Source organism: Poecilia reticulata, chromosome 17 (genome assembly GCF_904066995.2).
Source record: "Poecilia reticulata chromosome 17, P_reticulata-male-v2, whole genome shotgun sequence".
Lineage (NCBI taxonomy): Eukaryota > Metazoa > Chordata > Actinopteri > Cyprinodontiformes > Poeciliidae > Poecilia > Poecilia reticulata.
This window is the reverse complement of record NC_088846.1, coordinates 22,972,399-22,996,904: the sequence shown is the minus strand read 5'-3', so window position 1 is coordinate 22,996,904 and position 24,506 is coordinate 22,972,399. Positions and strand designations below refer to the sequence as shown.

The 24,506-nt window shown below is 36.8% G+C and overlaps 1 protein-coding gene across 1 annotated transcript; it reads left to right on the top strand.

Annotated features, from left to right (window-relative positions):
* Nucleotides 1–1,335: 1,335 nt before the first annotated feature.
* On the top strand, nt 1,336–23,177 carry LOC103479741 (activin receptor type-2B). The gene is made up of 11 exons (XM_008434361.3): nt 1,336–1,864; nt 6,542–6,749; nt 9,525–9,640; nt 12,111–12,262; nt 12,417–12,560; nt 12,700–12,843; nt 14,065–14,213; nt 15,792–15,906; nt 17,277–17,415; nt 17,624–17,754; nt 19,149–23,177. The coding sequence occupies exons 1-11, from the start codon at nt 1,813–1,815 to the stop codon at nt 19,341–19,343; spliced, it is 1,545 nt and encodes a 514-aa protein (XP_008432583.1). The 5' UTR covers nt 1,336–1,812; the 3' UTR covers nt 19,344–23,177.
* Nucleotides 23,178–24,506: the final 1,329 nt, after the last annotated feature.

Genomic DNA, 24,506 nt, shown 5'->3' with positions numbered 1-24,506 from the left:
TTAAACATGCGTTCTATTGTTTGCATATTTTCAAGACTTAAAATGCTGTAAATTCCTTAGTTTCTGTGTCCGTACATAAAATCGAGGTAAATTATCACTTTTCCAAATTAATGCTTAAAATTCAGAGTGCATAGAAATGTATCTAATTTTGTATTGATTCGTTATCTGACAAGAATAAAAGACTTTTTTTTTAAAGACAGTATCTAGTGGAATATTAATGTTTCATCAACAAATGCACACTGACCGAAAAACACAGATGGGTAATGAAGCATTGAGTTCCATAGCAGGATTTTAAAAAGTTGCCATGAGGAACAGACTGCTAATCCTGCTTCATGAGTATTTAGGTAGATGACATCACAAGAGGTAGTTTTACTGAACAACGTGATAGATAAGTGTATTAAACCCACATCATGCACAATTTGAGCATTTTTATACACATTTTTATCTTCAAAATGTGTAAAACTATTACTAAAGCTGTAAACTAACATCCATTTAAGCAAACTGGCATGACGAGGTTTGTTTGTAGCACAAGTACAAAAGGATGAGCAAAATGTTGATACAAATTGGCAAACAGGAAAACTGTATTGAAGTTGCATTGTTGTTGTGCCTCAATATCATCAACCCAAACCACAAACAGGAACTGGTAAGACATTTTATTAAGTGATCTTTATAACAGCAGATTGTGCAAAACAGGAAATTGACAAAGACCCGACTGCACAACTGTGTTCTTATTGTTAAGGTAGCTGTGGAAGAGAAAAAAAAAAAGCACTACAGTCACTTTAACAACATTATAATGCTTATTTTCCTCAGATAAAAATCATCATTTGGGTTAGAATTGGATACCACCTTTCATCTAATTTTGATTGATTGATTTACCAAAAAGTCTGACCAGTAAAAGAAAAAAAAAAAACATAATTAAAATTTTGTTACAATTAAAAATATTCTAGCCCAGCAGCTTAAGTATTGTTTTAATTAAGGAATCATTATGTAGGTATTTCCTAATTATGAACAAACTATAAAAGCGTAAAAACTATCACAACCAACCGCGGTCTCCCTTAAACATTAATAAAAAAAAAATAAAACATTTAGGTGTAAGAACTCAAAAGTACAGTGGAAAATCTTCACATAGATAAAAGAAAGCCCAATTCCCCTATCGCTCGTCGATATAAATACACCGGAACTCACATTCCTCTTCGGCGCTATACTATTCAGCCTGAGTGTGTAAAGAAAACGTGATAATCATCGACAGGACGTCGGAATAAAGTCATAATTTGAAGAGATGTTTTTTTTTTAATCCGCGGTGTCGCGTTAAGGTCACTCTGTGGCTGCCTGAGTTCCCCCCTTTGTGTTTACACATCCGGGTTTCCCTGTTTGCAGCCCATTCCCCATTTAGAAGCCATTTTGGACACAGATCAGTAACATGCATGTAAACCCCCGACCGACCTCCCCGACGCAGCGGTGCTACTATTCCAGCGAATAACCTCAAAAAACAGCGTCCTGACATCGATCCGGACGTTTCAACTGCTTCGTGGAGCCGTTTCCGATGCGAAATGCGGCACCTTTTCGCGGACTAACACCCCGGCAGTCAATTAATCGCTCCTTTTCTTTGCAACATTGTTGCAGCGTCGCGGCTATTGATACGCGTTGTGGTGGTGGTGGAGGAGGAGGAGGTGGTGGTGGTGGTTAGGCTGCTGGAGGGACTGGATAGGCCTGTGGTCGGCTTGATCCTGGACTGATGTTTTTGGCCAACCTGAGTTTTAATGTTCGCGAAAGAAAGAGGACGAAATTTCTGTCCTGTATTTAAAGCGGAACATGTCTTTTTCATGGCTGACTTGCTCACTTCTTCTGGGAACTTTGTGCGCAGGTAAGCAGCTGTTATGTTCTGTTTTGTTGTTGTTGTTGGTGAATATGCGAAGGTTTCCGTCGAAAAAAGATCGCAATTGTCTGAAATGTCGACCCTCGGTTAAACTTTACTGGCACTGCCATTCAGCCGGGCTTTAAATCTCTCGGTCATAATCTTCTTTGACCGCTACTCTAATTTTCTCTCTTGAAATGTATTTACTAGAAGGTGCGTCTTTATTTCGCCCAAAGCTTAAAATACACTTAACACGATAGTTCTGTGTTAAGAAGTTGAACAAATTTCCAAAATTAAAACTGTTGCTCGCCTTCCTCAACGGTGGCAGGAATAGAAGGCAGCAGCTGCATCAACATCCTGAAACCTTATACACTATAAAAAAAGAACTTTGGTGGGTATTACGTTTTACCCATGGACATTTGTCTGTTTTATTCAAGAATATAAATTGTGAAATCTTAAATTCTAACATTCGCTACTTTTAATTTGGTAATAAATCCTACAATTGTTTTATTCGCTATGGATTAGCCTGTTATACTACACCATTTTATAGTCCTGCATTGACATTTATCTAATTCTACGTACATTTTGTATGTAGAAATAAAATCATTGCAATTCTGTGCGCTTGGCTTGTTGAAAAGTATTTCATGTCCCGTTCACTCTAAAGAGCTGATTATAAGTATTGATCAAACCAAACCAAGTTTAATCAACCTGCTGTTGGTAGATATTTATTGGAGTATGTGAGCAGATTATATGATGCTACTTTTTATCAGCAGTTGAACATTCAAATACCAATTGTCCCCTTGGTGAGTACAAATTGATGCACAAATTTCGCCAGTGGGAGCCTTCATACTTTTTCTCTTGGTGAAGAAAACAAACTTGTATTTTTTTTTTATTGCATTTTTAAACATAGTTAGATTCTATTGTCTGGATTCCTTGTCTTGAGTGCACAAACTGGGAGTCATTCTGATTTAGCAGCAGTGCTAATGCTAAAGTCAAAATTGCTAGCAAGCTGAGCTTTTACATGGCATCCTGGTAACAAAAAAGACAATGGTGTGACAAAAGAGAGAATTTCTTGTGAAAGAGAAGGGAAATATATTTCAACTGATACAAGGGTTATATGTTTTGGTTTAAATTATAACCTAAATGTTGTAATTTTGGGGTAGTTTATGTCTCTTAATTTACTTTGATAGCTGTGCAGTGTTATGATCCATAATCACAAAACAATTGACTTCTACTCTTGACTACAACATCACCTTCTTTACTATGAAATATTTATTCAACATTAAAAATGGTGACAAACAGTGCTATATGTTAAACAAAAAAATCTGCTGATATTTTTCAATGTAAACCTTAATGCTACATTTAAACAATGAGATGGAACAGTTTCCATAGTTTGATAAAAACCAGACATTTTGTGGACTAATTAGGCATGTGCTCATGTGCAAACCTATTGAAAACCTCATTTTTAAGCCTTTTAAGGCTGTCGACTCATACGTATTTCCAAACAAAGAGCTCACCAAAAAGTCTGTTATCGTGATAGATTGAAAAACTTAACTCATTCTTCAGATTTTATGTCTCAATTGTCAGTTTGTCTTTTTATTTTTGCATGGAAATACAAACTATACAATCAAAATGATCTTTACCATCATTCATTTGAATTCAATTCAATTAGTTGGTTATGTACCTTCTAAATAATATGCTAGTATTGTCATAATTTCCATAGTGAAATCAGAATCCAATTTTTAATGTTTAAATCCAACATTATGTTTTGCGAGTGTCGTTTTCCATCTCTTGTCCTCATTTCTGTTCTGACTACGGCCTGTGCGCGAACCTGTGAAAAACACTTCTGTCAGGATTTCATTTATTTATTGTTCTTCGGTAAATCTGTGGTATTTGATCAACACGGACAGCAGCTGATTTAGGGGAGAATTATTTTCGGCTCTGAAGTTACCATTACACACCCTTGGAACCATGTGAACTAAGCATGGATGATTGTTTGTTTCTCCCTCTCTTATTTAGTGAGTTTTTGTGACCGTTCGCCCCTCTTGCCCCACATGTGAATACACTATTCTGCCTCAGCTTAAGCTCAACAGATATATTTTTATGATCAATACATTTATCCTAGTTTTTTTTTTTTTTACAGCTGGTGTAGAAGCTGTTTTAGAGATTTAACTATCTCTGCCCCTAATACCTCCATGGCTTATAGACCCGGGCATGAAGAGTAGGAAGGATATATAAATTAAGCTGCTTCTCCAGAATTCATGTTTGTGGTATAAAAACCCAGTAAAGTGACAGAGGGGGAGGGAGGATTCGGGGGGGAATGATCTTGTAGTAAAAGTCCTCTTGGATCACGTGACCACAGATATCAGAAATGCCATCTCGGCTCAGTGGAGCATTGAGCATCACTGCTGTAAAAAGAGTGTAAATGAATGCGTCTGCTTGGCTTTAATATCTTTTCTTCTGTCCCTCCTGCGTAATGAGCATGGTGTTTGGTCATTTCATGCATCCCCTGTATGATGGAATAAAGTCTATTGTGTGCTGCTGGACAGCTAAATGTGTGTGTGTGTGTGTGTGTGTGTGTGTGTGTGTGTGTGTGTGTGTGTGTAATGGGTTGGTGGGGGTGAAGTTGGGGGATGGGCAGGCTCCTATAGGCAGGGATTTAAAGAGACAGGCTCTATTTTTTCCTTCTGAACAAAGATTGAGCCTGAATGTCCAAGCTATATTCTGACTGACGTTCACAACATGTCATCTGCTTCTGTACGCTGTGTGTTGAGTGTGTGTCCAACATCAGAGTCTGTAGGGACATTATCTACAGCTTTCTATTGTTGCATTTAGAGATTGGCTTCTCTTATCTCTTATCACATTTCAGCTGAGGCAACGAGCGCATTTATTTTAGAAACATGTCATTTAAAGAGCACATTATCTGCCCTTACAAACACCATTGCATTTTTACTTGGTGCCTTATAAAAGTATTCACACCCTTTGAATCTTTTCACATTGTAACCTGACATTTCAGTGTATTTTATTGTAGCTTTATGTGATGCACATGGTAGTGGTTAACTGAAGGTGGAGGGAAAATTCCATTTTTAAAATGTGTGGTGCATAAAAAAGTATGAAAGTATGACATTAATTATTCATTTAGCCTTTTTGCTCTGGCACACCTAAATAAAATGTAAAACTAATGAGGAAATGGAGTCCATTTTGGTATAAATAAAGCTGCTGTGTGACCATAAAGACCAGGCAACACAGCTGCCAGATCAGGGAGAAAATTTCTACTGTAGAATTGTTTAATAAAGAAAACATGCCAATCTTTGAATTAGAGCAACGCGTTATATCAAATTATAATCCTCATTGCAGTATCACATTTGCAAAGAAGAGTTTTGAATATCTTTTAATACATTTGGCCAGTTGAATGGGCCTTTAATGGCCATATTGGATGTGGCTGAGGTTCTAAAACTTATGGATAAAGTAACATGTCAAAATTTTGGCTCAGAAACATATCGAGTTATAAGGATTTCTTATCAATCAATATCAATAATTGTTATGTTTTTTGTTTTGAATATCTGAAATACTGCTAAACTTTTGCTGTGACATTTTCTGTTTATTTCACAATTTCCTCTAGAGTTGCTACACTCATTTTCTCCTTTCACTCCACTTCGTTTTTTTTAAACTATTAAGTAGTTATGATGCACGGTGACGGAACATGAAACTGCTGTTGCGTAAGTTACTCAGCAGGTTGTTGCTAGGTAACCAAATTGAGAGAGTTAGTTGATGCCACTTGCCTTGCTTCCTCTGCTTACATCCCCCAGAATGCTGTGCGATTCTGGATCAGAGTTCAGCGAAATTATTGAACATTCTGTCAGACGTATTTTCTATTGATATTGATCAAACGTCTATTGCAATATATCTGTTGTTATTGATGAATTGCCCAGCCCTAGTTCCTCAATATCATTGGATTTTTTCCTTTTCTTTTGGGACATTGGATCGCCAGTGAATATTTCCCTGCCGTCCTGCGATAATCTCATGATACACTATTTATCCACGGTCATCCATCAAAACCGACAGGCTGGGAAAAGTCAAACTTTAACAGAGAACTGGCCAAGAAGACAAGAACTCTAGAGGAGTAGGAGAGTCTGTTGCCAAATGTGTACACCAAAAAAAGTAAAAGCTGATTCTACAAAGTATTTGCTCAAGATGTGTAAATACAGATACATGCCACATCTACACATTTTGCAAAGTTTTGTAGCATTTTCTGCACATTACCTAATTATAACAAAGTTCAATGAGGGAATATTTTAGGAAAACATTATAGTAGGAGTAGTGTTGGACTGTATGCTAGGTTTCTATACAACAGCAGGCAGATCATTGTTCTATAGCTAATTAAATTTGATAATTTCTCTGAGCATTTAGCTTTTTTCTTCTCTCAATAGATCATTTAGTCAATGGGATTATGCTGAGCCAGTATTCAGCAACATTTTCTTAGCCCAGAGGAACTTCTTTTTTTTCTTGTTCATTTTTACCAGAGAGCTCCCAAAACTGGCTACGTGCCAGAGAGATGATCGTCTCTGCTCCACGATGTTTCGTTTGTAGCGCAGAGCGAATCCTGTGCCATTTGTCTCTGCTTCCGCCCGCTCCGTTTCAGTTCATTGCGATGCATTGCTGACCAAGACTTTCTGTCCACATCAGGGTACAGTCTGGGAGAGGTGGAGACCCGAGAATGTGTGTACTACAACGATAACTGGCGAACAGAGCGGACCAACCAGAGTGGATTTGAGCGCTGCGAGGGGGAAAAGGACAAGCGGCTGCACTGCTACGCCTCCTGGCTCAACTCCTCAGGGACCATCAAGCTGGTGAAGAAAGGCTGCTGGCTGGATGACTTCAACTGCTATGATAGGTCAGGTCAACACATTTGCATTTTTATTGTGGGGTGTCTGAGTTTTACCCAAATCAGCAGACAGCTGGGGCAGCAGAATGAGCATCTCCAGAATCCACATTTGGTCTGGGGGAAGTTGTCCCAACTCCATTGTTCAAACATTACAAACAGACGTCGATAGTTTCATAACAAATACAGATTTTTTTTGTATTCTATCTCTTTAAGCCTTGGTGCCTTGACATACACTTGTGTTGTGTTTCCAACATGTTTAAAATGCATCTTGACTTGTTTTTTTTTGTAAATTTGCAAAGGTGTAACATCCCAAATCATTAAAAGATAAATTCTGTCAGCTCGGTATTAAAAACTCCGAGAACGTTTAAATCATTCTTGTTCAATTATGGGACTCGTAAAAATGATAGAATATGTGAGTCACTTTTAAAAGTGGGCAGTATTTTTGTTTTAGATGCTCTGTAAACAACACATCTCCCTCCTATTTCTGCCTTTGAATAATTTGACATTCTAACCTTATAGAGAATGGCTCTGTTCTCTCAGCCAATCACTCCAGATTTTAGTGAGTTGGGAGAAATATTGGCTACAAATTACGTGAAATCTTTGTTGCTTTGGTACATTAGCTTGATTTTAACATGTTGTTAATTGCATTAAAATTACAAAGCCTTATTAAAGTAACTCTTTCCAGGTCGTTCTTCCAGCCCATACTGAAGCTAGGCCTTGGCATGCATGCATTTCTCACACTGTGACAGGTTTTTTTTAATCAGTAAAGTAACAGTTATTCCTATTGTTTAGAAGTTGATACACTGACTATTACAGGTTACGAAAAAATTTAATTTCATTTTGATGCTATAGGCTGCTCAAAGCAGTGTTTCTTTAATAAGAGTAAGGTATGGCACTTCTTTAGCGTCTATATCTCAGCTCTCACGTTTTTAATCCTGGAAGTATTCTTGAAACAGATTTGTCTGTCTCGTTAGTATGGTCAAAGTTATTCCCGTTTCCACCGCAAATTCAGGAAAAAACTCCAGTCACTCTGACACTTTGTTTTTTTCATTGAAAAGTCTTTTACATGAAAAGTACAGAGGATAGGCTGAAAATCATTTGGGTTACTGAAACCCAAAGTAAAAAAAAAAAAATCTTTCTATACCTTCATATATATTGCTTAGTTCAACTAAAAACAATGTTTTTCATTCCAGAGGGAATTTGCGCAAAGCAAATAATCATCTGGCCAGAACACAGTATGCTAAACAGTAAAACATAGTTTAATGAAATAAAACATAGTTTAAAAATCGAGTTCCTCGATTCATTTGATGAATCGTTGCAGTCCTAGTTTGAACTTCCTCCCCCCTTTCTCTGCTCTTTGGTCTTCTCAGCATCCGTGAAGCCTCCTTTTCAACTCCTCTGGGATTTGGGGCTGTAGTTTTTGAGATGCTAATTAGCTGCTCCCAGTTGTAAAAACAATACATCGTTGCTATGGTTACACATCATAACAACTGTCAGAAAGTAAAAGAGATGAGAGCAAAAATCCAACAAGCTGCACAGCATTCAAAAACTGAGAGAAACTGTCCAAACATTTATAACGGTAACTAACCTTTACGTAACTGATCGTTCCGTTATCTGAAAAAACATTTTTTCTCCCTGGTTGGTTTAAGATCGGAAGTTGCTGTTAGATATTTTAAGCAAATAAAGAACAGGAAGCATAGAGAAAAAAAATTCTTGCCAGTAGAATTTATTATTGTATTAAAAGTTGTAGTTTCTTGGAAGAGAAAACCTTGAACTCCTGGTTTTGAATGAAAACAAGAATGGGCAAAAATTGCATCTCTGGGAGAGAGCCAATTTCAGAACCTGTATAACGAGACTCCACTGTCAGATATGCTTCTGACGAAACAAAGGTAAATGTGCTGCTGCACATCAGCTTTATGTTTGAAGTCTTTTATTCTACTTGCGCAAGTTCAATAAGTTTGACTTGCGACAAAACACTAGAACAAGATGTGTGATTTATAGCAACTAAATGAGATTTTTTTTGTTTTGACAAAAAAAAAAAAAGTTTAACATAAATCAATATAAAATATAATGGTGCAGTCCAGGCTTGACTAGCCTGTATATTGCAGTTGTTAGGCTTGGACCCAGTGGTTTAAAAATGGAAAATGTCACAAATAGAATAAAAGTCATATTCATCTTAACCCGTGTTTTTAAAAAACTGAAATAGCCATCTAGTTTATGACACGCAGTGACTTTCAGGTTATTCTGAGTGTTGGAAAGTCATTTGCGTCTCTTCCTTTTTTTTTTTTCTTCCCCTCTGATACCTAAAGTACCTAAAGATACTGCAAAAATAAATTAAATGTGATCAAGGCTATTTTATTGCCTTTCAAAACGGAATGTTTTCAACCAGCTCAGTGAGAAGTCTTTATTTGTTGACTTTGTCAATGTAAGAAGGAACATCTTTTAAACATGAGTGTTGAATGTAAATACACCATGTCAGAGTTCGCATCCTTCATACCTGGACTCATTTTAATAGGTTGTTGACACACTGACAGCAACTGAATAGTACTTTGCCAGACACTTTGACAAGAGTTACTGAGATGTTTTGTGCTACATTATCTGATAGTCCACCAAAGGCGTTCAAAGTCACAGTTTGCGAACGAGAAGTCTGGTTTGTGTTCCTTTTGTTAGTGTTCAGAGGATTTTATACAGCAAACGACAAACTCCCTTCTAACTAGTTTCAGCTGGCTTAATTTATGAAACACCAAAAATGTATTTATTTTGGTCTTCTGTCATATGTTTTAGGCAAGAGTGTGTCTCTATGGAGGAAAACCCTCAGGTGTTCTTCTGCTGCTGTGAAGGAAACTACTGCAATGAGCGATTCACTCACCTTCCTGACTTGATTGGCAGCCGGAGCCGAGGTGAGTGGTGATGAAGCCAGCCTACGCACAGCGAACGCTGTTGATTATAACACGACATCACTTTTGGGTCATAGTGCTTTATTATTACGCACTTTAGCAGCTGCTAAATGGGGCACTGGTTACAATATCCACTTCTTTGCCAGTGTTGTCAGATTTTTATGGTGATTTTCTGTTTTTTAAAGACTAAAGTTGATCTTGAATATACATTGTATTATATTTTTTTAAATAGTTTTTTTTATTCCTAGTTGACAATGAAACAAACTGATGAAAACTAGGTAATAAATATGGAATAGCAACATTTGAGTTTTTAAGCTGGTAAAACTCTTGACTGGGATGTTGTGATCTTTAACATAGTGACTTATTTCACCTTTTTGATTGCTTAGTTTCTACGTGTTAAATTCGTCTTGCAGCGTAGCAGATTAAAAACTAATATGAAACATCTGTGCTGTCATAAGTGTATTTAAGCTGTTGGTGTATATTTTAGTTTTTGTATTTAATCTTGAATTACACAGAAGCTACTTGAATCTGTCACAGATGCATGCAAGAATAGGCTGCTTCTCTATACTGAGTCATTGTGCGTCACTTCATTAAAATCAGTATGTATGCTTGAAAACTCAGTAGCTTTGAAGTGCCGTAATATCCCACGCTGCATTTAATCAGTATAATATGGTCTACATTAGTATTGTAATTGTGCTCCATTGGAGTCACTCATATTTGATGTTTTCAAAGCTGCAGTCTCTCATTTTCTTGACAGCGACGGCTTCTATGGTTACGAGAGTAGTAGGGCTGCAGCTAACGATTATTTTACTAATCGAGTATTCTATTGATTAGTCTGATTATTGGGATTAAAAAAGGACACATTGTGCAGATTTTTCATTTAACCACTTAAATTTATTTTATACTATATAAAAATGAACAAGTAATTCAACTAATTCATTTAAAGTAAGAAAAATAAACATTTTATTGCCTAAAATGCAAATGCATAATTTCTTTAGTCTGCAGTTTAACATTTTGAGGCAAAGGACAGTTGGAACATATTTACTGATAAAGAAGGTTTTTTGTTAACTTCAATTGAAAATGTATACGTTTTGTACAATTATGGCTTAATTGCTACTGACTTAGTTGCTCTTTCGGCAAATAGCCTTAACTCTTATGCAATAAATGGAATAACTTTCAATAACAGATTAATTACAATTTATTTGATTGATTATTTCAGCTCTAAACGGTAGTTTCCACTGGTCAGTTAAATTTTCCTGAGCATGTGGGAGTGGACGATGCAGATTCAGTGTTTAACCAGGTCACTTCTTGTTCCTGCTCACATTTTCATATGGAAACTTTTGCTTCAGTTCTAAGTTTACGCTTGAATGTTTATTCTTAATTTGACTTGTTTGAGAATTTGGCTCATAGCATATTTTATTGCAGTTCCATTCTATCCTCCATTCCTGCTCATTTCTTCACCAGATGCAACAGGAGCAAATGGTCTTCTCTTCTGTTAAAATTACTATAAAAGTTTAAAAATATTTTAGAAACACCTCATCAGTGGAAAAAAAAAAAAAAGGATTCAAAAAAAAATATTGGCTGCTGCTTACATCACATTTGCTGGTGGCCTAACAGCACAAACAGTACACCATCAGGTATCTAGACTTTTTTTATTATTATTATTTGTACTGGTGCTTTAGTTATGGTGAGCTTGCATTCCCTGCAGAGTTACTGATGCATTTAATTTATAAAATAAAAGGTTCTTACAAGAAGTTTTATTGATTTTTTTTTTTTAACCCACAAGCTGTATTTGGTTAAGGCATTAAATGGGACAGCCCAATTCAATGATAAAGAAAAAATAGAATCCTGGGTTTAGTCTGAAATAATTAAAAGTACCTGCCCGAAATCTGTAATGATGACGCACAACGTCTGTTGGCTAGTTTGAACATCTCTAAGTGGTGATCAGCAGGTAAAGCACTGAGTTTATACTGAAAGCATCAACGTCAAAAAATAGAAACGTCATTTCAGCCTGCAAACTCATCAACAAACAGAATTTAAAGAATCTTGTTTTGAGTTTATATTTTACAAAATTCTATAAATGTCATGGACATGTGATTTGAATTAGAAAATACTTTCTATATAAAGGAAACTGCACCAAATGTTCTGCTTTCATGGCCAACGTCTGCTACATTCCTACATTAATTCATTAAATTAATGTTTGCGAGCATTATGTTCTGAGAAGTCTGTGTCAGTCTCGGCCACCTCCATTTATTATCTCCAAGATGCGTAAGTTCATGTAACTTTTTGGTGACAAAAATTAAATATTAACAATTTATTAAATGTCAGTTGATGTTAAAAGTCATTTTTTTAAATCAGTAACATCTCTTTTTTAAAACCAGGTCTCGTTTTCTTTGAGGAAGTTTTGAAAAGCTGTCTAAAGCGGCAGGTCATGTAGCCGACACTCTGAAATTGCTCTGCTTGTCGCTTGCAGTGAAAATTCGGCCTCCACCCCGCATGCCATCAATGCTCAACGTGTTGGTGTACTCTCTGCTGCCACTGTGCGTCCTGTCCTTGGCCCTGGTTCTGGCGCTGTGGATGTACCGCCACCGCAAGCCTCCTTACGGCCACGTAGATCTGAGCGAGGTGAGACGGGCCACTCTCTACTCTGACTTTTTTATAGAGATGATTGAAAATGTCTAAAATATTGCGTAACTTGCTATAGGTTCTTAATATGTAGCCCATTATATGTGTTTTTATGAGTTTAGTTGACTTGAAACTTGTCTGTTTCTTTGATCAGGATCCTGGACTGGTCCCCCCGTCCCCTTTGGTGGGTCTGAAACCACTGCAGTTGCTGGAAATCAAAGCCAGGGGGCGCTTTGGTTGTGTTTGGAAAGCACAGCTAATGAACGAATATGTTGCCGTAAAAATCTTCCCAGTTCAGGTACAATTGAATACCAAAATGCTGAAATTTTCTTAGAAATTTTTGATTTTCCATCCCTGTGTATTAAGTAATAAACCTACGGTGACAGAAGGATTTATTTGAACCAAAAATCTCTGAACACGAATGCTTGTTTCTGCAGGATAAGCAGTCGTGGCAGAACGAGCGGGACATCTTCTTGACTCCGGGGATGCGACATGAAAACATTTTGCGTTACATCGCCGCAGAGAAGCACGGAACCAATCTGGAGACGGAACTGTGGCTTATTTCAGAGTTTCATGAGAGGGTGAGAATTCAGTTTTCTATCTCTTTACAGAATATAAGCAGACTTCTACATGATGAAGAGTTGCTGGGTAGTTTTATTTCTTACCTGATAAAAAAAAAACAAAAACAACTAAACTTTCTAGGGAAGATTTTTAATTCATACCATTTGTGTCAGGAAAAACTACAGTTGTGTTCTGATTTATGCCACAATCTTTGCAAGTTTTTCTAAAAATATTCCTTCTTCTTTAGTTGTCAGCCACTTAAATTTGCTTATTTTTTTCTAACAAAGCCACTGAAATGGTAAATTTTTAGGTTACATAAACATCTTTTGCTGTGAATATTATTCAGGGCTTAAGTATCTATTGATTTAGATACCTTTGCATGCTTGTTACAATTAAAAATATCACCATTTTTGCTTAATTTCTGCCTAATATTGCAGTTTATTTACTTTACAATGGTGCAGGCCAGTGATTAGAATAGCATCAAAATGTTATTATATTTTTCTAATTTAGTTCAAAAAGCAAAGCTAATGATTTATACAGTTTCTTTGTGTATATATATGCTAAGCATGTATTTATAATGATTGGTATAGGCATTACAGCTAAATAAAACAAAAAAAAAAATCAGTTGATCATACATTTAGAATATCACACAAATAAAATAAGTAAAATAATTTAAACACTGAAGGATATGTTCTGTTGGAGGAAGACTGCCGGTCTGGCAGTTGTCTAGTAAAAAGTCATCAACATTCTTAACAACAAGCCAAAACTTTTCACTGGTAAAGATTCTGATTGTGTCAAAGTATAAAGAAAACAATGTTGAGCAGCATATAGGATTCATTGAGTGTTTCAGTTGGCTGACATTTCTGTGTTAAAAATCCAGAACTTTCTGACTTTGTGCTCTAATTAACAGAGAAATGAACTTTTGACTTTTTCAGAAACTTTAATCCATAATCAGCAAAACTAATGAACATACCTGATATACCTCGCATTTTGTAATGGATTTATGTTGAGGGTTCACATTTTCTGAGTCGAGTTCTGAAGTAAATTGACTTTCAGGTGCGATCCCATTTCATGTAGATGCATCTTGAACATTTGCTAACTCTTGGTGGGTTGAACAGTCTGTCTTTGTGGCTCCATTTTTGACAGCTTTGCAGCATCAGTCTGTTTCAAAATGGATTAAAAACCCCTGTGTATGTGTTCACACCTGACCTGTTGACCTTTGGTCCGTTTTGTGTGTGCAGGGCTCATTGACGGACCACCTGAAGGGCAACACTGTGACCTGGACTGAGCTGTGTCACATAGCAGAGACCATGGCCCGTGGCTTGGCCTACCTTCATGAAGACATTCCCAGCTACAAGGGGGAGGGGCCCAAACCTACTATTGCACATAGGTAAGAAAAGAAAGAAAGAAACTGACGAGCACTATTTCAGTTTAATGGATGACATGCATTCATTCCTGATGTGCTCTCATACAAAACCCTGTTCTTTTAACTTTTAATCTTCTACGAATGCTAGGTTTTAAGGACCTGCAGTTTTAAAAATGCATGTTTGTACATGAAAATGGAGCAGCTGTTTTAGATACACTACAAAATGTTCTAATGATTGTTTGGATGCATTGTAAGTTTAAGTCGCACCTCAAAGTCCTTGTTACAAGGAGCTACGCAAAATCTACCTACCCTTTTCAATCATAGATTTTGTACACTTCTCAATTCAGCTTTTATGATTCATGCTCAATGGTGTAAAGCATGTCGTATGCACCTCTCAGCCTCTCTTTGCTACCTGGAATAAGCCTTTGTATTTCAATTGGTTGTTAGGCTAGAATACGAATAGTATGCTGAACTGAAGTCAAGCAAAAAAACTAAAAAGAAATGGTGCACAATAGGCATGTATCATGACCTTGTGTAAAAATGCCATCATTTCAAAGCAGAACTTGATTGACACGAAAAGTTAAATAAGTAGATCATGAACATTTATTCAACAGAAAAGCAGCAGCTACTGAGAATGCTGCTAAAAGGAAATTACAGCATTATTACGACTAATAATTCTGATATAAAACAGACATGTAGACATCTGCTAAATTGATTTGCTCTTGCTCTGCATGTCAAATTGGTTCAAACTTAAGTAACAAAGCACATTTTTGTGTTTTCTCTGTATTATTGGCAGGAGAACCTTTTCTAAAATTACTTGCCGAAATGTGATTTCTTTTTAACTCCGATTGGTGTAGTTTTAGTTTTTCATTGTCGCATCTTTCTCACTAAGCTGAGAAAGTTGACGACAAAGTGGAAACAGTGTCAGAGAAAATGCATTGTCTTTGCAGAATCTTTAGCCTGATCATACTTGAGCCATGCTCACCATCTTCTTTTTAATTTTGTATTTATTAACAGCGTTAGTCCCACCTTTTGACACGGGACGTTGTATGAAAGAACCTAGACTGCAGTTTTTCAGATGGTGTAGATGCAGTTTGTCTTAAAAAATGACTTAAATATATTTTTATGAAAAGAAACGGATACTAGAGTATTAAAATTACACTCACTCTGTTTTGTCTACATCTGTTGGAGCATCTGATCAGAAATGGAAAGGTTATTTGGTGCATAATTAGTTTTGTTATGAATCGCTCCAAACATGACTTTTTTTCGACTGCGTTTGAAAAAAAATATTTTCTCAACTTCTTTCAAATACAATGGTTACATTCCTCTTGCCATCTCTGTTGGGTACAAAATTCTGCGCCGATTTGTTTTACATGAATCGCTTTTCTCTTCTCTGTTTGACGTATTTCGGGATTCATCCCCTTTAAATCTCTGATGGTTCCCGTTTGATTTATTTCAGATCAGATCTTCCCCTTTCCAGGTTGTGCTTGAATGATTTGTTTCCCTCTCTGAAAGCATCTGCATTAAATTATGTGACTGCTGTGACCAAACGCCTCCATTAAAAAAGGTATTTTAATGGCTGCTGTGAAATAAATCCTCCAGGGACTTCAAGAGTAAGAATGTGCTACTGCGAGATGATTTAACTGCAGTCATTGGGGACTTTGGGCTTGCTGTGCGATTCGAACCAGGAAAGCCTCCTGGAGATACTCATGGCCAGGTAGGATGAACTTTATGTTGGGTTTCTTATTATTGTCACCACTATACATGTAGTGCAATTTATTCATGCGCCTCAAAACACAAACTTCAGTGTATTTTATTTTGGAACCTCATGTGATAGACCACTACAAAATGGTGTGTTGCTTTCACACGTTCAATTGTGGGGCCACATTTTTGGCAATATCTCTCTATCACCTCTGTTGATCTCTAAAAAGAAAAAAAAATGCAGTTTTGGCCAGCCTTCTTTGCGAAATAGAACATCTCTACAGAATGTAGAATCATTCCTGCTTTTCAAGAAAGAGCTTCCTGTTGTTCCTGTTCCATAAAGGTCAGACCTGTGGAGTATGAAACCATTAGTTGTCATGTGAACAGATTGTTCCACCTGAGGTGTGGCTCTCTGCGGCTTCTCCAGAGTTATTTTGGACGTCTTAGCTGTTACTCTGATTAAGGCTACAATTACCTTACCTGTGAGTTTCAGTGGATGACCAAGTCTGTATATTTGCAGTCCTGCCAAACATTTTCTGTTGTGATGTACAAAGCTAGAAATATTTGATTCATTTACACATTCTGTTCATTATACATGGGGCCGCTGAATTTAATTCGTCATGTTTGACTTTATTTGAGGAAATTAAAGCATATGCTGGAGCAGTTTTTTTTTTTTTTTTTTTTTTTTTTAACACCTTCAGATTTTTGTTTGTAAAAAAAACGTGGAAAACCAAGTACAGGGGCATCTTTATAAATTATTATTGGAAATTAAATTTATTCCAACAACCCAATTCGTTAAGTAAAACATATTATATGTATTAATTACACACAGACTGATGTTTCAAAGCCCTTTTTCTGTTACTTATAATTTTTTGTTGCTGACAGCTAGTGAAAACACATTTAATTTCTTAGAAAATTAGAAAATTACATCAAACTAAACATTTTCATAAAGAAACGCATGCTTCCTGCCGTTTTCAAAAGGCACTTTTAATCTGACAAATGAGTCTGATGGGAGCATTTATTCTTATTTGAGATGCACCTGAAAGCACTACTTAGTGTTGGTCTAGAAATAATATCATAATGACAAACATTTAGGATTGTGCTTACTACATGAGTACTTTTACAGTGGACTATATTTGGAGCACCTCTTACTCATTTTTTGTACATTTGGTTGCTGTAATTTGATTTTTTTTTTTTTCATGAATCATTCAAACGACTTAAATTATTACAGAATGGGAGCATTGAGGAGTCTGACTCCCAAATCCTGGGGTATAATTTAAGAGTTTGCAACATGTCTGTTTTCAGAAAAAGCTGCTCTCGTTCAGACTATTTGAAATGCGTGTCTTTGTGAATTTGAAGATTGTTGAAGTCTGTTCTTCTTTTCAGGTCGGTACGAGGCGTTACATGGCTCCGGAGGTGCTGGAGGGAGCCATTAACTTTCAGCGGGACTCCTTCCTGAGGATTGACATGTACGCAATGGGATTGGTGCTTTGGGAGCTGGTGTCCCGCTGCTCAGAGACAGACGGTAAGTCAAACAGTGCAGGAATGTTACTTCACCAAAGGGTGAAAGGTCATCTTGCTTTAGGTGGTATTGGCAAACAAGGGGTTTGTTTTTATTTTGTCTGTGGAGCTGTCCAATCAGGGCCAAATACTCAACGTTAGACGTTATTTATTCTCTGTTCTGATGGTTGTTTGTTGTGCTTCCACTCTATCAACCTGTTGTTTCTCCTCAGGTACAGTTGGCGAGTACATGCTGCCGTTTGAGGATGAAATAGGTCAGCATCCTTCCCTGGAGGACCTCCAGGATGTGGTCGTGCACAAAAAGATGCGTCCAGCCATCAAGGACTGCTGGCTCAAACATCCGGTGAGTAATCATGGAGGAATTTCCAACTCCAGCACCAGGATGTGCTGCATCCGTATTTCCAGTAAATCCACTTAAATTTCACACTTCTCTGAACTCGTTATGTTTTTGTTCATCTGTAATGAATGGACTATTAAACTGATGAATGTACTACGGATGTAGCAAAATTTCCCAATACTTAAACGTCACAATATGCCTTGTCAAAGTGAATGCTGTCACTCTAACTGCAGTTGCTGCCTGCACGATTTTAATTACTGAAGTTTGAGCATTATGACCCCTGTTAGTCTCATATTTTGAAGAAACGAAGAACATGGTTTTGAATAGATTATAAGCATTTAGTATTTTACCTAAAATAGATGGGGGGGCTGAACCAATGGCTAGTTTGTAAGACGCAATATTACGGTGTGGTGAGTGAGAGCTATTATGAGCCCTGGACGGTAAGGTAGGTGCTCTCAGCTGGACACTCGGCTTAAGATGCTTATTTTGAGGTATAAAAGGAAGTTGTGTTGATGGAGTCTAACAAACACAGCGTTAATCTGGCTGACGGCGTACAGGCCTACACTTGTATATGATAGACATTCATTATTTAGAGTGAAATATTTCAAGCATTTATTTACATGTAATGTTGATGATTATGGCTTACACACAGTGAAAACTCCAAATTCTGTCTCATAAAATTATAATATTCATAAGGATAGCAAGCCACAAAAATGTAATTGCTGAAGAAGTAGAAATAATGCTGTGATGTTATAGATGGTTGAGTGGAAGGAAAAAGTTGGGTAAAAAAAAGGCCTGACAGGGATAACCACAGCCTTGACAGGATTGTCGAGCAAAGTCCATCTCAGTTTGTTGGAGCTTCACAAGGATTGTCGCCATGGCATTCTGGATTGATGCAGTAACTTGTGTAAAAAGTTCCAACCAGCTGTTCGTGCATAGAAATAAACAGTTTTCAGAAACTTGACATTTCTCTTTAAGATGTTCTTTTTATTGCTCTTCTGCATGTTTTCCGAGACACAGAAGTTTTTTTTATATCTATTAGCAATGATTACAACAAATAAGTGCTTGAAGTATTTCACACTGTGTAGTAGTATGAAATTCACTTTCTGAAATAAGTGACAAAAAATGTGAACTTTTTTTATATTGCTTTTCTAGATGTACCTGTAGGTAAAAGTAAAACCTTTTCGCTATTAAGCCGTTTATGTGGTACCACTTTGGTTATTAAATACTTGAATAGTGTTTATTAAACACTGGAAAAATACTCTAACTGGCTGTTATCCACTAATAGCACGAAAGTTAGCATCTGTTGTATAACATCCAACCAGGCCTGAGGTGAATGTAGTCTTTTACGTTTTTACCAAAGATGCCACTGAAACCTCCCGCTCCGTCTTTGATTGCAGGGCTTGAGTCAGATGTGCGAGACCATCGAGGAATGCTGGGACCACGACGCTGAGGCCCGACTGTCAGCCGGCTGCGTGGAGGAGCGCATCAGCCAGATCGCCAGGACGATAGGCAGCACTACCTCAGACAGCCCCGCCTCCATTGTGACGTCTCTCATCAACGAGGACCTACCTCCCAAAGAGTCCAGTACCTAAACGGGTGACACCTTGCCTCACCTGAGCTCTTGACTTTTCTTTTTTTTGTTTTTTTGTTGTTGTTTTTAATTTTCAAACCCAAACTCAGCGGATCTTCGTTAATATTTAACAACTCAGTCCCACCTCCCTTCCCTGTCACCCTAGCAACTTATATGCAGCTGCTATTTTATCTCAATACTGGTATTTTGTTTCTGTTTCATGTTCCTTTGTGTTTACTAACGCATCCATCTGCTGTAGTTGAAATAGTAATAAGCTATGCGATGGACACATCCTACACCCACCTCTGTGTCAAACCTTAAACGTCGTCGGTACCGCATGTACTTCTTTCACGTTTTAGTCTTTTTCTTTCTTTTTTTTTCTTTTTTCCTCATGAGTTGCTGTCTTTGTCGGAGTTCCCGTCTGCGGCCAAATTCTGGAAAAACCTTCGCTCCAAACCTCAGACAACACGCTGCACACCTCGGAGGAAACATTGAGACTGTTAAACAAAAATATATTCATCTTCCTCAGGGGTCGAAGCTTCTCGATTTATACATTTGGAGAGTGCTCCCTTCTTTCTGACCTGTGAATTCTTCAGAATGAGATGGAGAGAGAGCGAGCGGGAGAGAGAGAGAGAACGGAGCACAGCTTTTTTCTTTTTAAAGGGAGGGAGCAAAATCCAAACTGAGCAGTCACATTGGACGTTTTGGACTTTCTGAAGATTTCGGGCAGATGTCTTGTCCTTGGAACTACCTCTCAGGTATCCAGCAGGCTTCTTTGGAACATTTCTATAAGTTGAGAGCCAAGCTATCCAGCTAGCTAACATGGACATATTCCTGGATTATTATTATTGTTTTTTTTTTTTTAATTGCTAAAATTCAGAGTTACTCCTTTGCCAGTGCCAGGGGCATTGACGGATGCTGTCTGGAGTTGCAATGTTACACATTCTTAATTTTATCTGTATGCATTTGTGTGAGCGCGAGAGAATCCGAGTGATTTGAGACGGAGAGTGTGTGTTTTTAAAGTAAGGACGATGAACAGGTAATTGAGGGTTTATCCTTGTGATTGTCATGCATTCTTTTTTATTTTTTAAGTCATCTGTGTTTGGTTACTAGACTCAGTCGGACACGGGTCCACAGATACCTCAGTCACTGTATGTCATGCAAGGAGAGCTCAAATTGGTTGCCTTTGTCTCAAATGCAATGCCATAGTTGTACCATAATATGAATACCATACATTGAATGTCCGTTATGCTGCTGTGACTATTCCAGGATACTCAAGGATTTGTAGATGTACATGTATTGTTTGTTAATGTAACACTAACTATCCATGATATTATGTGAGGCTAATAACCTGTTTTTTTTTTGTGGGTTTTATTGTTTTTTTTAGTTTAGTTTTTTTAGTTTTGTGTTTTTCCTTTTGACTGGGTAAGCCTTCAGCTGCTTACTCTTCCAGACTGACCTCAGATATTCTGACAAGTACCTCAGGCTTTTTCTACATGTATATCGAGTTGTGTTAATGTATTTTATTGTGTTTTAGTAGTTGAGAGGATTTATTGCAGGTGGATGGCCTCTGTCTTTATTTGGATTTAATTTTTTCCATTTTTGATAGAACCTGACCACTTTTCACAATGTATATGCCCTACAAATGTAAAAAGAAGAGAGGCAGATTCCTGTAAATATGCTTATACACAGACGCCTAATACTTAAATATTATTTTTCTTTTATTTTACATTTTATATACAGGGGCATCTTGATAAATTTGAGTATCTTCGAAAATTCATTTAATTCAAATAGTGAGGCTCAGATATTATTAAAATTCACAGAAGGAAATATTTTATATTTGTATTTTAATGTTGATTGTACATTACAGCCAATGAAAACACAAATTGTAGTTTCTCAGAAAGTTTGACTACTACATGAGTAATAAAATTTTTTTTTAATAGGCAGTACAGTATATTCCCCTCAATACTTGGTCAGGACAGCCGCTGTGCCAATCTGTGCTTCTTTTTCTGCTATATGTTTTCCTTCCACTGGACTTTCCATTATTATGCTTCCACACAGGACTCTGAACAGTCAGCTACTTTTGCAATGACCTTTTGTGGCTTGCCCTCCTAGTGGAGGAGTTTCAATGACGGTGTGCTGAACATCTGCCAAGTCAGCAGTCGGCTCCATTATTGTGTTGGCCTCAACATGGCCACGACATTTCTGTATTAAAATTAAAAATCCTAAAGGTCACTAAAGAAAATGTCTGTTCAGTGTTTTATCCCAGCATTTTAATGGAAGGAAAGAAAAATGTTTTTATTAACCTTAAAAATACTTTTAATTGATTTCATTCAACGTTTTAACTTTCTGAGAAACTAGCGTTTGGGTTTTCATTAGCTGTAAGCTATAATAATAGGAGTTAACAGAAATGAGCAACTAAATTACAAGAACGTGTAACAAACCTGTAATTTGACTTTTTGATTATATTCCAATTTTCTGAGATGCACTTGTAAAGAATCAGGGCATTTGCAGTTCTGTTTTTCAGTTACAGAAAGAGATTTATTGACACTATTGCTACCAATCCATCTAAGTTATCTAGCCCTGTGGTTTCTGCTAATTTTAAGAGAAGTGTTGCTGATCTCAGTGGTTTATGATATTGACTCATCTTATTTAGAAGTTGTGAGGGTGGCACTGGCATTTAAAAATTAGCGTGTATATCACCAACAAAAAGAAAATCGAACAAATATTTTTATGGTTTGGTGTGGCGGCTTCTGTGATTGGCCACTTGTTTGAACAGTATTGCCTCAATAGTAACCTGCTGATGTGATGTTCTGACCTGTTTATAGTGATAGTTTAGCCACGTTGGACAACACACAGGCTCATGTGTTGTGCTTTGATTAGTGGTGTGGAAAGGTAGTGATTATTTTTCTTTCCTTAAAACAGTGGTCTGTAGCTCTCGCTGATGTGCAGTTTTGGTAAAAAGGAATTCTGGGGAAAATAATCAAGTCGACACTGAACAATGTTTTTGAGTGTTTTTTTTGTTTGTTTTTTTTTGGGAAAACCATCATTGTGTTTGTAGCCACATGACTGACTGATGCAGCACCGTCGGGATTCACGCTGACAGTGTCCATGTGCATGGTCCAAGGGTCCAGCAATATTTACTATACAGCAATAGTTAATAAACTCAGCTGTGACTTAACAGTTATCTTCTGCAGATCAACACAGAACAACTCCTCACACCTGGATCAACCTCTGATGGGCGTCTGTTGATGGGCAGGACAAAGAAAACAAACCCACACGTTTAAAACTTTAGTGCGGAAGCTGAACGTGGCCCAGGTGCTTTTTTTTTCGAATCGTGCCAGGCAAACGGCGCGTCATGTGGTTAAAATCTGCCGTGACCGCTTGTTACCTCCAAATGCTGTCTTACACCCAGCTCTTCTGAACCGAAAAAAACCATGTTACCTCATGCAGTATCTTTAGTAACACTTAACACGGAGTCAGTCTCATCTTCAACAAAAAATATATTAAAAAAGTCAAGTATTGTATATATATTTACTTGCTAAATGTAAAGGGTTTCTTCCTTTTCATGTGTGGATCCTGTGAAAGCAAAATCATAGTTTTTATTTTATTCTTTTTCATTTGCAGTCAGCATATTTTTTTTTCTCTTATAGTGTGAACGAATGTTGGAACTATGTGACCTTCCCTGTTTATGTGAATTGTGCGTGTGTGTGGGCGCATGTGTGTGGTTGTTGGTTGGTTTCTTTAAATCGGTATGAATGAAAACTATCTGTGCATTGAAATGCTTAGAACTATAAACTAGATGAGAATACATTCATCTTTTTGTATATGAAAATAAAGATAAATCCTGATAATACAGTTTAGTTGGATTTATTTTTTTGAATTTGTTTCATGATTAACTGTGTGAAGGTACTGCTACATTGCTGAGACAGTTGGAGTAAAACTAAGGTCTATGGGTGCTCATGTACACTAGATGGCAGCAGGGGTGTCAGCAGTGTTGGTTCTTAATTTTTAACTGGGACAATATTTGGAATGGATTTTGTTTTTTGTTATTTTCTTAAATAATCCTTTATATTAGACACATTTTTTATTACAGGTTGCCTGCACATTTTTCCATGTAAAACTGTCATATTTTTTCGAACAAAAACTTCCCAAATGTTTAGCCCTTTTAAAGTGTTCAAAGTTCACTTCAAATATACGACAGATGTTCTTTTAGTCAGATGTTATGAATGAATGTACAGACCAAAACAAAGTAGCACTTAATTGTGTTGTAGATATAAATTATTTATTTATATATACAAACAAATGGCTTTAAAATGAAAGAACACTTCTCAGACAAACTGATCAGAGCTGATGGGAAGATAATTGACCTTTTACCTCTGACAGTATTAAGATCTATTTCACTTTTCAGCTTAAACAAGATGAGTGAAGGTATCCATCAATAGAATCGTTCAGGGTTCATATACATTATGTTACATTTCAAAACCTATCCATACTTAAATTTCCAGTTTCCTACATTTCTATAGTATAAGTACAAACGTAAAAGCCTCCAAAACGACAAGGAATAAAGGACAGATTGAAAAGTAATGGGAAAACTGCTAGGTAAGATGGGTAATGTATGAATCATGGACAGAATTAATGCACAGATACATGGCTGGATAATGGGCTCCGGATGGATGACTGCAAGAATGAATCAGATTTAACTGAAATGTATTAACTTTGAAGTTTCTATATAATTGATTTAATTTGACTTCATATAGATATGTTTAAAAATAAATGCAATTAAAACTGAATTTAATAAATACATTTAATAAATATAAAGGCGATTAATCCATCCATCCACCAGGTGGATGGATTAATGGATTAGATTGGGAAAAAAAATCTAAACTTTTCCCAGAATATGTACATTATCCGACTAGAAAAAAAACCAAGCATACATTTCAACTCGTCTGTTCTGTTGACACGTGTTAATATATAAGTGTACTCCCTAAAGTTATCATTAGACGCTGTTGTTATTCAGATGAACCATAAAATTGGACTCGCAAATAAATATAGCAACACGTCTTTTAATCAGTTAATAAGAAAAAAGTGGTTTTCTACCTTTGACTTAAAAATCTCCGTAGGCACCTGAATGCACCAGACAAGAGAGAATTTAACCAATGAGAAGGCAAGTCATCCGTCACGT